The sequence below is a fragment of the Piliocolobus tephrosceles genome, chromosome 5, assembly GCF_002776525.5.
Source record: "Piliocolobus tephrosceles isolate RC106 chromosome 5, ASM277652v3, whole genome shotgun sequence".
Taxonomy (NCBI): domain Eukaryota; kingdom Metazoa; phylum Chordata; class Mammalia; order Primates; family Cercopithecidae; genus Piliocolobus; species Piliocolobus tephrosceles.
Window position 1 is genome coordinate 137,490,250 of NC_045438.1, and position 14,491 is coordinate 137,504,740.

At 38.8% G+C, this 14,491-nt stretch overlaps 1 protein-coding gene and 1 long non-coding RNA gene across 2 annotated transcripts in view; both read right to left on the minus strand.

Moving 5' to 3' along the window:
- LOC111535152 (HLA class II histocompatibility antigen, DQ alpha 2 chain) overlaps positions 1-1,440 on the minus strand; it is an 8,409-nt gene extending 6,969 nt beyond the window's left edge. Inside the window, exon 1 of the mRNA XM_023201563.3 lies at positions 1,227-1,440. Coding sequence (XP_023057331.1) covers positions 1,227-1,308 — 82 coding nt within the window. The 5' untranslated portion in view covers positions 1,309-1,440. The remainder of the gene's footprint in view (positions 1-1,226) is intronic.
- A 2,272-nt stretch (positions 1,441-3,712) lies between these two features.
- Positions 3,713-13,949, minus strand: LOC116418785. The gene is made up of 3 exons (XR_004228934.1): positions 13,901-13,949; positions 6,332-6,497; positions 3,713-3,762 (listed from the first exon to the last, which is right to left on the minus strand). It is a non-coding gene; the product is annotated as an uncharacterized LOC116418785 (long non-coding RNA).
- Positions 13,950-14,491: the final 542 nt, after the last annotated feature.

Sequence of the window (14,491 nt, forward strand, 5' to 3'; positions counted from 1 at the left end):
CCTTCCTTCCTTCCTTCCTTCCTTCCTTCCTTCCTTCTTTCCTTGCTCTCTTTCTCTCTTTCTTTCTTCCCTTTTTCTTTTTGAGACAGGGTCTCTCTCTGTTGCCCAGGCTGGAGTGCAGTGGTGCAATAATGGCTCACTGCAGCCTTGACCTCCTGGACTCAAGCAGTCCTCCCACTGCGGCCTTCTGAGTAGGTGGCACAACTGGCACGCACCACTACACCTGGCTAATTTTTATTTTTATTTTTTGTAGAGATGAGGTTTTGCTATGTTGCCCAGGCTGGTCTCAAACTCCTGGGCTCAAAGGATCCTCCTGCCTTGGCCTCCCAAAGTGCTGGGATTAAGGCATGAGCCACCATGTCTGGCCCACTTTTCTTTTTATAGGACTTCATTAGATGAGGTAAAGAACAGGTAATTTGGATTGATAATTTGAGAATAAAATGATTTGATTTACCAAGTTTTTCTACTATAAATTCTCAATTTTAAAATAAATGGATTCCTTATTTTGTTAAATAAAAGAAATGTGAAGCTATACTTGTAATAGAAATATGGAAAAAAATTGACATTCATGTTTTCACTATTTACAAACCTTATCTACATGACCATTTTATTTGATTGTTTGTGAGGTGACACATATGAGGCAGCTGAGAGTAAGTGAGGACCATGTGATAAAATGATCGTTGAAGGCATTCAGCCTGCTGGACTCCTTTACCCACTCCCCACCTGTGCCAGTTCCTATGTGGAAATGTGAGTAAGTCTGAGAGAAAGAAAAAGGCATCTTTCTTAATATCTATACAGTATATAATTGATGGAACTATTTACCCCAAGATCTACTACAGGAGACATACAACAAGCTTCCAAAGTTGTTCAGAGAAATTTGAGAGTGACACTTGACAAATTTTTAATAATAAAAAATTCTCCACCGATGGAAACCTCACTAATTTTTGAGGCAATCATGGTGGAATGACATAGAGACCTCCAGGCTGTAGTCATTGAATACAATATAAACAGAATAGCGTCCTTAGTGAACGCCAACAGCATAGATAACAAAAAGAGTAGGTTGGAACTCTGGTTTCCTGAAGGAGGAACAGCCATAATTTTTAAATCTCTTAATACTGAAAGGGCCCTTAGGAAATCTCTACAGTTTCTCTGCAAATTGTTTTCTATCTTTTTCTTCAATTTTCTGTCTTCCAGCTCCAGAGAACATCCCTCACTCATGCACTCACCCACAATGTCTTCACCTCCACAGGGGCTCATCACGGTGGTCAGGGCAAGGGCCCCCAACAACAGAGCTTTGTTTAAGATCATCCTCTTCCCAAGGCAGCCTCAGCAGTTGCTGTTCTGAGCTGTAGAGTAATTATGAGGACCTCGAGACAAGGAAATCTGAAGACACCCAAACCAAATCCTGCCAGGTCATGTTTTGGCCAATTAGAAAAACCCCCTATGATGACACCTCAGTTACTAGTTGAAGAGTTTGTACTAAGAGCCCTGGAAGGAGACAGGGCAATCCCCTGGTTGTGATGCAGTATCTACTCAGAGTGGACTTGAGGAAATGTTCTATGAATAGAGGGAGGACACTAAATTGGAATCTTCTCTAGTGTGTGCATGTCTGCCAGTGGCAAGAGGGGTGGGCATTTCTTTTCTTTTCTTTTCTTCTTTCTTTCTTTCTTTTTTTTTTTTTTTTGAGATGTAGTCTCACTCTGTCACCCAGGCTGAGGTGCAGTGGAGTGGTCTCGGCTCACTGCAACCTCTGCCTCCCAAGTTCAAGCGATTCTCCTGCCTCACCCTCCCAAGTAGCTGGGACTACAGGTGCCTAACACCATGCCCAGCTAATTTTTGTATTTTTAGTAGAGACAGGGTTTCACTGTGTTGGCCAGGCTGGTCTCGAACTCCTGACCTCGTGATCTGCCTGTCTCAGCCTCCCAAAGTGCTCGGATTACAGGCTTGGCCAGTGGTGGGGAATATCGCAACTGACTAGTGGTGGGCATTTTTGAGCAGCCTCATGGATAGATGAGGTCATCAAATGAAATGGCATCCTTCAGGATTTTCTGGTTTACAACCTCCAGGAATTTTTCCCTGAGTTGATTTCCCTCCCTGGCAGTCCCCATCCCCTGCCCTTTCTCTGGCTTCTGTATGTGGGTTAGCTGTTTTTCTTTTTGCTTCCATAGTGCATATGGAATTCTCCAAATGTTAAGTTGACCCCACCTACCTCGGGATCTCTGCTGGTAGTAGCCAAGCAATACCTTTGCCTTTTCTACTTGTGTAAATCCAGTTGGGTAAATTCTTCTCAAGCTCTCAAAAGATCCAGGTGGTTTTGGCCAGGGCAATAAAAAATAGTTATAATGCCAGATGGTGTTGTCTATAGTAACTGTATGAGATTTTATACAATTTTCCTTTGCATTGAGTAATTTTTATGTTCTGTGTTTTGGTGCTTAATGAGTATGTTTAAAGGAAATTTAGGGACATTGATTACATTTAAAATTTGGCTGGCTCAATTACTCTAAGTTTTTTTTTTTTTTTTAATTAAGGTCAAGTCAAAAGTTGAGGGTAGAATAAAGAGAATTGCACTGACTTAGAAAAATTGTTTTCTTTTCTTAAACTACCAGATCTTTTAAAATTTGCTATCCTACCACATTAAAATTCCAGATATTTGCAAGGGACTATAGACTGAACTAAAGTTAGTCATTAGAGGGAAACTTATTATTTTTTTCAGATGAATACATTTTCTGTATGTGATAGAAACCATAAGTTAATGGAACTTCTATTCAGAATCACTCTGTCCTTGCTAAATGGCCTTCTGAGATTCTTAGCACTATGTTTTACCTCCCAGTGGCAGAGACTGTAAAAAAAGGTGAAACAAAAAAAATATCCTGACACCTGAGAGCTACCTGCATGCAACTAACAAAGACTTGGTGTTGCTAGGAGCTAGCCTGGCATTCCCAGGTGTTTTTGGTTCTCTTGTTGAAGATATGGGATTTCACAGAACATCAGAATCGGACAGGTACTCTGTGAGCACAATGGATTGAGACAGAACACCAGAATGCTCAGTCATCATGTCTGCACCCAGAGAAAACATGAATATTGTCCAAACCACAAAAATGATCAGGCACATCTTTCTCTTAGGAGTGATTGCTGCTTCTTTACCAATTACATCTGTAGCCTCAGGGTAGTCTTACCTCCCTCTAGATAGGAATTGTGAAGCTGCCCAATCATAGCATTGCCACCCTAACCCTCCATTTTTTGTCAGAATCTAATTAAAAGCAAAATCTCCCTCTCATAAATCCTCCCCAAAATCACCTTAAACAAGCACAAACCTTACAATTGGTTAATGGTCAATTTTATGTGCCAGCTAGACCGTGATCCCCAGTTATTCAATTAAGCACTAATAATCTAGATGTTGCTCTGAAGATATTCTGTAGATGTTACCGAAGTTCATAATCAGTTGACTTTAAGAATGTATCAGCCAGGTGCGGTGGCTCACGCCTGTAACCCCAGCACTTTGGGAGGCCGAGGAGGGCAGATCACCAGGTCAGGAGATGGAGACCATCATGGTTAAAACGGTGAGACCCCGTCTCAACTAAACAACAACAACAACAACAACAAAACACAAAAAATCAGCCTGGTGTGGTGGCGGGCGCCTGTAGCCCCAGCTACTCAGGAGGCTGAGGCAGGAGAATGGCGTGAACCCGGGAAGCGGAGCTTGCAGTGAGCTGAGATCACGCCACTGTACTCCAGCCTGGGCGACCGAGAAAGACTCCGTCTCTAAAAATAAATAAATAAATAAATAACATAAAATAAAATAAAATAAGAATTTATCCTAGAAAAACTGGGTGAGCTTATCCTAGAAAAACTGGGTGAACTTAACCTAAGCTGTTGAAGAGCCGAGCTGAGGTTTCTCTGAAGAAACAGAAATTCCACTCTGGACAGCGCGTCAGCCTGTGCTGAGAGTTCCAGCCTGCCCTTGCTGACAACTACCTCCCAGTGGATCTTGGACTTACCTAGCCCACCCCCCAGTTGCAAAAATTAATTTCTTTCAATCGTTCTCTTAATAGATGTGTTCTTCTGGTTCTACTTCTTTGCTTCCAACAATCCCTTACTGAGGGGCTGCATGATTCATGATTTCCTACCGTGAGTTTTCTCTATCATTGCAATGAACCATAAAGCCAACTTGTTCATTCAAGGGTATGCTCCTGCTGGTCTTTGGCTGGAAGCATTGAGGTGCCTCATTAGGCAGTTGTGAGGAATGTACATATATTGCACTTGGAATGAAAAATTCCTAAGACTCTTTACATATAGTTATCATATTTTAATATCATCCTCATGTTCCAAGGAGAATATTAAAGCCCAGAGAGTTGAAAGACTTTTTCCAGGGTCACACAGCTGGTAAGTAGTACAGATGCAATGCTATGGGGCAAGCCATGAGTACTTGTGAGGAGTGATGGGTGAGAGTCTCCTTCTGTGTGGATTCGGGATCCAGTGCCTTAACATGATGAGGAGAGATATTTGACCCTATAGGTGGCTTTATTCTTTCTAGCTCCTGCCATTGTGAATGAAGACGGTTTTTGAGGTCCTATTTGAGATGTGCTCGCTTTACCACTCAATATCCTTCTTGCCATGTAGCAAATAGCATATTTTTATCTTTTTTCCTGTGCCTAGACTCACATGCTTTGTATCTCATGGAAATTCCTTAGGATTTTGTCAAATAAACAAAGTGTTTTGGGATGGTACTCCAGAATTTCACCTATTAACATTATAGTTTAAATAACTCAACTCCAGTTAAGAAATTAGGGTGTTAAATTGTGAGATTAGAATTATGTCTTGGATGGGAAGTTAAGGGTGCCGCTTCAGATCTCACATCCTGTGGGGTGAAGGGAAAGTCCAAGCAAGGCAAAGTCTTTAAAGAGATAATAGGCGCCCTTTCTATCTTTAATCTAGTTTTGTCTCTCTCCTTTTCCTGCTTCATCCAGCCATAATACAGTGAACCTTGTTCCAGTTGCTTGTCTTCAGGTCATAATTTTAATGTAAGGTAAAATAATAAGTAAATGAAACTCAGAAGAACAGTATACCATTTTAACAGAAGCTAATTTGTTGCCTTTGTCTAGTAGAAAGAGAAAAGGTCCTCTTCATAAATTAATAGTGGGAATAAAATTTGGAGTTCAAAATTTGTCCAACAATTTTCTTAGAAAGCACTTATTGACATGCCATTGATTCCATAACTAAAATAGCAATAGGATGTGCCATTATAGTTGACATTATTAAGGGCTCTCTAAGATAGGTAGAATTTACGTTAGTTTTGACAAACAGTTATAACATTCTCTAATACTCTGTGTATTTTCAAATTCTTTTAGTCTGACTTTATGCACTGGTGAAGTTTTACTCTGAAGACCAAGACTTCTATCTTGCTGTAAAGGTGCTTCACAACAAGAGTCTAGAGTAGCAAAGTAAAAAGAATATAGATTTTGTAATAAGATAAATATGTATTCTATTCTGCTTTTTATTTTATCAACTGCATCACCTTGGGCAAGCCACTCAAAATATCTGAGCCTTAAAGTTATTTTCTATAAAACAGAAGGAAAATTATTAGATGATAGTTAATATGGTGAAGTGAAATGATAGATAAGTACAAATTATAAAGTTAAATACAATCCAGTGTCTGACACACAGCAACTATTCCTGAGTGGTAGCTGCTATATAAAGACAAATATTAATAATGATAGTGATAATAACATCATGACTTGGGCTGAGAAAGGCTATCAATTTTTCCTCATTCGTTTAACCTTCTCCCTGTGGCACTCCAGGCATGTGGGAGCCTGTGAACCACAGAAGCACTAAGAAATTGCTGAAAAGTCCGGGCGCAATGGCTCACACCTGTAATCCCAGCGCTTTGGGAGGCCAAGGCGGGCAGATCACCAGGTCAGGAGATCGAGACCATCCTGGCTAACACGGTGAAGCTCTGTCTCTATTAAAAATACAAAACATTAGCTGGGCATGGTGGCGGGCGCCTGTAGTCCCCTACTTGGGAGGCTCAGTCCCCTACTTGGGAGGCTGAGGCAGGAGAATGGCGTGAACCCAGGAGGCGGAGCTTGCAGTAAGCTGAGTTCACACCACTGCACTTCAGCCTAGGCAATAGAGCAAGATTCTGTCTCAAAAAAGAAAAAAATAAAAAAAGAAAAAAGAAAAAATAAATGGCTGAAAATCAAAATGTTTTTGAAGACTGTTGTATCTGTCAGATTTTTCTATGTAACAAAGTACTCCAAAACTTAATAACTTCAAATAATGGTTTAGTATCTCCTCATGATTCTGTACAACAGCAAAATTGTGCTAAACCTACCTGGGTGGTCTTTATGCACTAGGCAGGTTCAGCTTTTCTCAGGTGGGCTCCTTTACATCTCTGTAGCATCAACAGGTTTGGTGGGGATAAGGGACCTCTCTCCATCCACATGGGTTTATTATCCAGCAGGCCAGCTGAGGCTTGTCACAGGTGCTGGAAAGCTCTCCTGTGCAAGATAGAAACAGCAGGTGTCTTGAGCTGAAATTTAAAACTCACAACATCACTTCCACCACATTCTGTTATTCAAAGCAAGTCATAGTAGTAGCTCACATCAAGAGGTTGGTTAATAGATTGCATTTCTTGACAGAATAGGCTGCAAAGAATTTGTAGCTATTTTTGTAACTTATCATAAATATCCTCTGGTTTTTGGCAATATATGAATGAATTTGGTGTGCGAGCATTGGAGAGCCCCCGTATTTGAAATAAATTCCACCCACTCACCTACCAGTCAAAATCTTATCTTTTCTAATCTGCATTAAAAACACAGTGAAACTTTCTCATGGGAGACTTGAAATAAGAACTGTTGAATTCCAATATGAATAATGTGCTACAATTTATTCTTATAGAAAACTTTATGGAGTTTTACTGATGAAAATACAGAAACGTGGAGAATTGTAAGTAATCTCTTACGACTGCCAAGCTCATATTCTGATACAAACTCCTGTATGCTGTAATTCAGTCATATGGCCTCTCACAATCATAAAATTAATGAAGCAGAGGAAACTTATACAAACAATTGTTTGTTAGCAAGGCGCACTGGCTCATGCCTGTAATCCCAGCACTTTGGGAGGCCGAGGTGGGTGGATCACAAGGTCAGGAGACAGAGACCATCCTGGCTAACATGGTGAAACTCCATCTCTACTAAAAGTACAAAAAAAAATTAGCTGGGCGTGGTGGCAGTCACCTGTAGTCCCAGCTACTCGGAAGGCTGAGGCAGGAGAATGGCGTGAACCTGGGAGGCAGAGCTTGCGGTGAGCCAAGATTGCACCACTGCACTCCAGCCTGGGTGACAGAGCGAGACTTCTTCTTAAAAGAAAAAAAATGTTGTTAAAAGAAGGCAAAGGATATGAACAGACACTTCTCAAAAGAAGACATTTGTACAGCCAACAGACACATGAAAAAATGCTCATCATCACTGGTCATCAGAGAAATGCAAATCAAAACCACAATGAGATACCATCTCACACCAGTTAGAATGGCAATCATTAAAAAGTCAGGAAACAACAGATGCTGGAGAGGATGTGGAGAAATAGGAATGCTTTTACACTGTTGGAGGGAGTGTAAATTATTTCAACCATTGTGGAAAACAGTGTGGCAATTTCTCAAGAATCTAGAACTAGAAATACCATTTGACCCAGCAATCCTATTACTGGGTATATACCCAAAGGATTATAAATCATGCTGCTATAAAGACACATGCACATGTATGTTTGTTTCGGCACTATTCACAATAGCAAAGACTTGGAACCAACCCAAATGTTCATCAGTGATTGACTGGATAAAGAAAATGTGGCACAGATACACCATGGAATACTATGCAGTCATAAAAAAGGATGCATTCACGTCCTTTGCAGGGACATGGATTAAGCTGGAAGCCATCATTCTCAGAAAACTATCACGAAGACAGAAAACCAAACACTGCATGTTCTCACTCATAGGTGGGGATTGAACAATGAGAACTCTTGGAACAATGAGAACTCTCACACACCAGGGCTTGTCAGAGGGTGTGGGGCTGGGGGAGAGATAGCATTAGGAGAAATACGTAATGTAAATGACAAGTCGATGGGTGCAGCAAACCAACACAGCGCATGTATAACTATATATCAAACCTGCATGTTATGCATATGTACCCTAAAACTTAAAGTATATTAAAAAACCCACAATTGTTTGTTATTTAATATCAGTTCCACCAATTCTTTGTCAGCAACAAAGAATTGTCATACTCCTACGTGTATGAACTAGTTGTTTTAAATAACTCACTTGAATAAACTGCACGATTAATAATATGGGGAAAGATTGCTTTGTAATGATCTTCTACTGAAAAACATGCAAAATTACTTCCATGTCCAGACCTGCCTTCTCCATAGCTCCAGAGTACTCTACAGCTAAACAGAATAGGTTAGTTACTTCATGAAGACTTTGCAGAGACTATGGTATGTAATCAATAAATACTTGTTGACTTGGACTGAACTTCTTAATCATCTGATTCAGTTTACAGAATTGACTGTCTGGAGACTTAATATTCCTCATGTCCAGTAATGATTGATTCTCTTCCCAGGAATTCCCCAGTCCTAATGTACATATTGTAAACATTCTTTATATAGATCTTTTTATTTACTTATTTATTTTTAGAGACGGGATCTCACTGTGTTGCTCAGGCTGGCCTCAAACTCCCAGGTCCCACCTCCGTCTTCCAACTAGCTGGGACTACAGGGGCACTCCACCCCACCTGGCTATACAGTCACCTTTCCTTAGCCTTAATCATTAAACAAATGACAAATAATTTTTAATAAAATCTTTAAAAGCAAGTGCTGCCCAAAGCAATTTATAGATTCAATGCCATTCCTATTAAAAACTACCACTGAGATTCTTCACAGAACTAGAGAGAGCCTGAATACCCAAGGCAATCCAGACCAAAAAGAACAAAGCTGGAGTCACGCTACCTGACTGCAAACTATACTACAGGGCTACAGTAACCAGAACAGCATGGTACTGGTATAAGAACAGACACATAGACCAATGGAGCAGAATAGAGAATCCAGAAATAAGACCACACACCTACAACTATCTGATCTTCAGCAAGCCTGACAAAAACAAGCAATGGGGAAAGGATATCCTACTCAATAAATGGTGCTGGGATAACTGGCTACCCATATGCAGAAGATTGAAACTGGAAGCCTTCCTTACACCATATACAAAAATTAACTTAAGATGGATTAAAGACTTAAATGTAAAACCCAAAACTATAAAAACCCTAGAAGACAACTTAGGCAATACTACTCAGGACATAGGCATGGGCAAAGATTTCATTACAAAGAAGCCGAAAGTAATTGCAACAAAAACAAAAATTGACAAATGGGATCTAATTAAACTAAAGAGCTTCTGCACAGCAAAAGAAACTATCAGCAGAGTGAACAGACAACATATAGAATGGGAGAAAAGTTTTGTAAACTATGCATCCAACAAAGGTCTAATATCCAGCATCTATAAGAAACTTAAATAAATGTACAAGAAAAAAACAAAAAAACTCCATAAAAAAGTGGGCAAAGTGCATGAATGGACACTTCTCGAAAGAAGACATACATGTAGCCAACAATCATATGAAAAACAGTTCAACATCACTGATCATTAGAGATAAATACAAATCAAGACCACAATGACCATCTCACACCAGTCAGAATAGGTATTATTACAAAGTCAAAAAATAACAGATACTGGTGATGTTGTGGAGAAAAAGGATCGTTTATACACTGTTGGCGGGAGTGTACATTAGTTCAACCATTGTGGAAGACAGTGTGGCAATACCTCAAAGACCTAAAGGCAGACATACCGTTTGACCCAGCAATCCAATTACTGGCTATATACCCAAAGGAATGTAAATCATTCTGTTATAAAGACACATGTACACGTATGTTCATTGCAGCACTATTCACAATAGCAAAGACAAGGAATCAACCTAAATACCCATCAATGATAGACTGGATAAAGGAAATTTGGTACATATACACCATGGAATACTATGCAGCTATAAAAAAGAATGAGATCATGTTCTTTGCAGGGACATGGATGGAGCTGAAGACCATTATCCTTTGCAGACTAATACAGAAACGGAAAACCAAATGCCACATGTTCTCACTTATGAGTGGGAGCAAAATTATGACAACACATGGATACATAGAGGGGAACCACACACACTAGGACCTATTGAAGAGTGGAGGGTGCGAGGAGGGAGAGGATCAGGAAAAATTACTGTTGGGTACTAAGCTTAATACCTGGGTGATGAAATAATCTATTAAACAAACCCTTATGACACATGTTTACCTATGTAACAGACCTGAACATGTACCCTTGAACTTAAAAGTCTAAAAAATTCTCTAAAATGAGGTTTCTCAACCTGAGAACTATTAATATTTTGAGCCAGATGATAATTATTTTTTGTAGGAGGCTGTCATGTGTGTTATAGGACTTTTAACAGCACCCCTGACATCTACCTAATACGTGCCAGTAGCACCCTCCCCAGTAGTGACAAGAAAAACTATCTCCAGACATTGTCAAATGTCATTTGGGGGGAAAAATTGCCCCCATTTAAGAATCATTGCTTTATAAGGTAACAAACTCTCTGAAATAAAAATAGTAGCACTGTATTTTGTGTTTATGGAATATGACAAAGACATTATATGACAACAATTGCATAATGAATAAGGGAGAAATCTGGAGTATGCTAATCTAAGGTAGATTTGAAGACAGATTATACATATATGTAAAATTCTAGGGCAACAACTAATCCAAAAGAAAGCAAAAACTGATTTTCAAAATAAATATTTCATAGAATTAATAGAAATATCTAGCAAAAATAATTCAACCATATTAATAAGTACATTAAATTTGATAAATTTGATTGGTCCTGACAGACCAATTAAATGATAGAGAAGAACAGATTGAATAAAAATGGAATATTGAACTATAACCTATCAGCAACCCATTTTAAATATAAAAACATACCTTCATTAAAAGTAAAAAGAAGGGAAATATATACCATGCAAAAGAAATCAAAAGAAAGTCGAAATGATTATGGCAATACTAGACAAAGTAGAAATTGGAGCGAGAAAAGTTAATAGGGATAAAGCCAGACATCACTTAATGATAAAGGGTTATTTCTCCAAGGAGACATGACAACCTTTTTTTTTTTTTTTTTTTTTTGGGAAGGGTTTTCTCTGTTGCCCAGGCTGGGTTCATGCCATTCTCCTGCCTCAGCCTCCCAAGTAGCTGGGACTACAGGTGCCCTCCACCACACCCGGCTAATTTTTTGTATTTTTAGTAGAGATGGGGTTTCACTATGTTAGCCAGGATGGTTAACCCTTGTGATCTGCCTGCCTCAGCCTCCCAAAATGCTGGGATTACAGACGTAAGCCACCATGCCCGGCCCCAGACATAACAATCTTAAGTGCATATGTACCTAACAACAGAGCTTCAAAATATAGGAGACAAAGCTGACATTAAAAAAAGGAGAAATAGAAAAATCCAAAATTATCATTGCAGATTTTATACTCATTTCTTAGTATTTCATAGAAAAATTAAGCAGGAAGTCAGTAAGGATATAGAATAACTGAACAATGCTATCAAGTAACTTGACTAAGTTACATTTACAGAACACTCCACCCAACAACAGGAAAATACATAATTTGAAACTGTATTAATTCTATCTATTATATGTCTCTCTATGAACATCATGTTCTTCTCCACTTATTCATCTCTTGTGGTCTCAAAAAAGTCTTATAACATTTTCTCTGATGATTCTTTATATTCCTTGTAAAATGGTTATTATATTATTTTGCTCTTGTTAATAGATACTTTTTTCCTTCCTCCATCACTAAATATTTTTTCTTACAGTCTTCATGGCTTATTCTGCCAGAGACAGATGATGCTGCTTCCCACAGGGTTCTGATTTGCTGAAGAGGAAAATATTTAATGTCTTTTTTTGGTTTCACTTAAACTCAGCTTCTGCAAAGGCCGATTGTCACCAAAACCTGACTAGAAGGCAGTGAAGTTGTGGAGATTGGGGGTTGGGGTGAGGAACTGTAAATAACACATGATACATGGGTGTCCTTTCAGCACCCTCGGTCTAGAAAATTAACTAACCAGAGAAGTGAAGGGTTCAACAGTCAGATTAAAGAACAGGTAGGCCGGGCACGGTGGCTCACACCTGTAATCCCAGCACTTTGGGAGGCCAAGGTGGGTGTATCACCTGAGGTCAGGAGTTCAAGACCAGCTTGACCAACATGGTGAAACTCTGTCTCTACTAAAAATACAAAAATTAGCTGGGCCTGTTGGCGCATGCCTGTAATCCCAGCTACTTGGGAGGCTGAAGCAGGAGAATTGCTTGAACCTAGGAGGTGGAGGTTGCAGTGAGCCGAGATCACACCACTGCACTCCAGCCTGGGCAACAAGAGTGAAACTCTGTCGCCAAAAAAAAAAAAAAAAAAAAAAAGAACAGGCATTACCCTGTGCTTTGTGCTTTGAGTCACTATCAAGTGACTTAAACCAAAGACAGCTCATGCGCACAGGTCTACAGGGAAAGAGTAACTGTAAATAACAGCATCTTAATGTGTTTGCACTTGTGAAAAAGTAGAGGATGCTTCATTTCTTTTTTTTCCACTCTGACCTCTGTCACATAGGTGGCTGGCTCAACTGAGAACAGAAACTTTGTGACTATGATCCCAGGGGACCATGAAGACCTGCAGGAGAGGAAAAAGGGCACTACAGGGACAGTATGGGCAGGCAGGTTCTGAAATTCTACACAATGCTCCACATTAAAATGTTCCATACAAATTTCCCTGAACAGAGATTTTTCAAGGCCACTCACCCTAGACCTGCAGGCCCTATTAAGACTGTTGAGAGGAGAAAAATTTAGTAGTTCTTCTATCATCTAATTCTAGTCCTCTGAGTGTCATTAAGAGCCTTCCTGTTTTTATAAATAGAAATATCACAGTATAGATACATTTGCAGAATTGTAATGTTAGTCTTTGTAGTTTTTTTTTTTTTTTTTTTACTTAATCTGTGGGTAATTTCCCACAGATTAGACAATCTTCTACATCCCTAAACAGTTTCATAAAAGCTTATCTTTAGTGGCTATAAAAACATCACCATACACTTGAAATAGTATTTATTTAAACATTCTTTTTAAAAAACTTGGGGACACTTAAGGAGATTAATTGAAAGATTATATGGAGAATAGTTAACCCCACCTCTCCTCCACTCTGATCTCTGTCACATAGGTGGCTGGCACCTATCCCTCAAACAAAATACATGAAGTTTCCTCTCAGAAGAAATTGAATAGGCCCAGAGAAAATAATTCCACGATATGGCCCTCATGGTCCCCCAGTGAAGGAATCAGACCCTGAAACATTAGCCCCAAATTCCTACCAAATTCCATCTGATTTCTTCGAACTCATGACCATTTTTTAGTCACTCTTACGTGTAAAATAATATGAAGAAACAGAAGACATTTTAAGAGAGCAATAAGGATAAACAAAAAGAAAAAAATTAAAACAGATAGATTAGAAATTCAAGACAGCTTTAAATATGTACACAAAACAAAACAAAGCCAAACAAAATTTTAATTATTATTTTCACAAACACTGGAGAAGGTAGTCCCTATGTAAAACAAATCAAATTGCTATTAATATTTTCTCCATAGGTAAAACAACAAAAACACTTTGAAAATTAACAATATAGCAATAATATTTATAAGATATTCTTTTTTAAATAACCCAAACATACATAAATAAATATAAAGCATTTGCTATGCAAGCAAACCCAGCTTCAAGACAAGCCACAGCCCCTACCCACCATGCAGGATTCTGGGCCTAAGCTCCTTCTGCACAGACTGATGTAGAAATTACCACCCTAGATGCAAAGCAAGGCCTGTCTAAAATCAGATTGTGGTTGCTGAGGAGGAAGTGGGAATGGGGAGTGACTGCTTAATGGGTACAAGGTCTCCTTTGGAGGTGATGAAAATGTTTTGAACTACATAGAAGTGATGGTTGTACAACATGGTGAATGCACTAAATGCTACTGAGTGGTGCACCTTAAAATGGGTTAATTTTGTTACGTGAATTTTACCTCAACAAACAAAAAGACTGCCTAACTCAGGCCCATGCCTTTATATAATATGCTATGTAGTACACTCTACTACTCTTTAAAAAATTAACAATACAGGACAGTATACTTATCTTAGACTTTCAGGACATTTATTATTTTTTAAAATCTCATGAAGATTTTGAATAAAAATAGTTTTAAATCTGTAGATTATATCTCCATCCAACTTCATGATTCGTTTACAATTTGTTTTCTTTTCAGTAAAGTACATTTTTCACTTTCTGTTGAGTCTATATATTTCTTACGAAACTTATTCTTTTATATTTTCAATTATTCCTAATG